At 60.9% G+C, this 2,105-nt stretch overlaps 1 protein-coding gene across 2 annotated transcripts in view; it reads left to right on the top strand.

Moving 5' to 3' along the window:
- The window catches only part of JAKMIP3 (Janus kinase and microtubule interacting protein 3), a 45,305-nt gene that overhangs the window by 19,960 nt on the left and 23,240 nt on the right, over window positions 1-2,105 (top strand). For both annotated transcript variants that reach the window (XM_007452001.1, XM_007452000.1), the window contains exon 3: window positions 653-868. In XM_007452001.1, coding sequence (XP_007452063.1) covers window positions 653-868 — 216 coding nt within the window. The remainder of the gene's footprint in view (window positions 1-652; window positions 869-2,105) is intronic.

Genomic DNA, 2,105 nt, shown 5'->3' with positions numbered 1-2,105 from the left:
GCCCCCCCCCCCCCCGCCCCAAGCCTTAGCTCAGAGGAAGCTGAATTTAAAATGTGGCTTTGCCTGCGAGCAGTCGGGCAGCGCCCCTGCTTTCTACCCACACCTTGGAGCCAAGGGAGGACACGCATGTTGGCCCTACACACCGTCCAGCCTTCCCAAGCCAGGCGCCCGCAGAGCAGCGGGAAAGAGGCCGAAAGGGCTTTCGGGCCCACGGCTCCTACTTCTCTGTGTTCACAGCCCGCCTGTTTTAACACAAACCTTCCTCATCCTACTGACGGGGTGCAGGAAACGGGGTGCCCCTATTCTGCCTGACGTGCAACAGAAGGCAGACCCTGCCAGGCAAGGGGGCCCCGCAGGCCAGCCTGGGACAGGGGTGTCCTGCGAGGACCCTGGGGAGGCTGGGGAGGGGTGTGTGGTGGAGACGTCCAGGGAGACGTCCTCGGCTCCCCCAGCTTGGTCTGAGCTGGGGAGTCACGTGAGGCCTGGGCGGCGGGGCATGGCTCGCGGTCCGGGGCCACTCGCTTTGCTTCGGGTCTGCTGCTGCGGGTGCCCCTCCTGACGCTTGTATGAGAGAGTCACTCCGCCTGTTTCTATGGTAACTGCAGATCTATACCCTGCCTGCGTGTGTGACTGTGTTCTGTTCTCCTTGTAGATGGAGGAGATAAAGTTTAAAGACAGAGCAGTCTTCGTGCTGGAGAGAGAGTTAGGGGTTCAAGCCGGGCATGCTCAGAGACTGCAGCTCCAAAAACAGGCTCTAGATGAGCAGCTGTCCCAGGCCAAAGAGACCGATCGGCGCCTGGGCAGCCCCAGACGGGAACTTACTCACGCGAGCGGTGCAGGAGACGCCTCAGACCACTCGGGAAGCCCTGTAAGCACCTCCCATGCTTGGCCCGGCGACCCAGAGTCACAGACAGTGCTGCCCGTGGCTCATGGCCCTGCGGGCAGCTCCCTGGGGAGGCCAGAGCCCAAGCCCTCCTGCCCTGGCGACACCGACCGTGTCTGCAGCCCGCAAGCCAGAGGGTCCCTCAGCTTCGCTGGCTTGGCTGAGAGGGCCCAGAGGCTTCCGTCTCTTCCCTTCCTTGTGACGTAGCACAGCACAAGCCCTGCTCTGTCCCCTCCCATGGGCCCTGCCCGAGGCGTCAGGCTTAGCTGCACCCAGCTCAGCTGCCGGGCCCCAGGCCGCGAAGGGTCCCTGCCCTCGCTGGTGGGAGTTGCGGCTGGGCCGCTCCATCGCCGCGTGCACGTGGGCTTTGCCTCGCGGCCCAGGGCGGCCCCCTGCTCGCCCCCCTCTGGCTCTGAGCCTCCCGCAGTGGTTTCGGCCGCTCCCGTCACCAGTCGCCCGCCGCTTTCCGCATGCCCATGCTGCTTTCTGCTCCTTGGGCTGCATGGCAGCGCAGGGGCTGTGACACCATCCATTTCCTCACAGCCGCTCCTGATTCAGAGCCCTCTGAGGGGTTCCGGGAATCCGGGAGGGAGTCTAAATTCCACGGACCCTCGATGCGGTCCTTCCAGGTCTGCCCCCTCGCCTCTCCTGCACCTGCTGAATGAGGAACCGTTCCTCGGTCCTTCCTGGACACGTGTCTGTTTGCTTGGAGGACAGAACCGCGTTTGAGCTGAGCCAGCCCTAGGACAGTGACATTTCGAGAATAGAGCACGACATTTTATAATCTTATTATAAATGGCTTAACTGGATCAAAACCAGCTACTGCTCTGGCATTCGATAGGTTCCGTTAACTCCAGAGAAATTCTGAAGCCAGATCAAAATGTTTTCTTTGATTTTTCAATCAGGTTCTAGTGGTTCCCAAAGTGAAGTTTTAGAAACTAAATTGGAGGGACCACTTTTCTTGGGAAACCCACTTCTGAAAGTCTAAGTGGAACACCTTTTCCTGGGCTCACGTTATAACACGAGGAAAATTATGCCCCGACTGCAGTGCAGGGCAGGCCCCCCTCCTGAAAGCTGCAGCCAGCAGTGCCCACATGGAGCATGGTGCTGGTTTCCGGGGTTTTCTCGGCGTCACGCAAACCTGCGGCATCTGCATCGGCACGCCCTCGCCCCCATATCTGCACGCCCTCGCCCCCCACATCTGGATACTTCTGGACCTTCC

Source organism: Lipotes vexillifer, unplaced genomic scaffold, assembly GCF_000442215.2.
Source record: "Lipotes vexillifer unplaced genomic scaffold, Lipotes_vexillifer_v1.1 scaffold1117, whole genome shotgun sequence".
NCBI classification, from domain to species: Eukaryota; Metazoa; Chordata; class Mammalia; order Artiodactyla; family Lipotidae; genus Lipotes; species Lipotes vexillifer.
The sequence above is the reverse complement of the archived record's forward strand: the minus strand, read 5'-3'. Positions and strand labels throughout refer to the sequence as shown.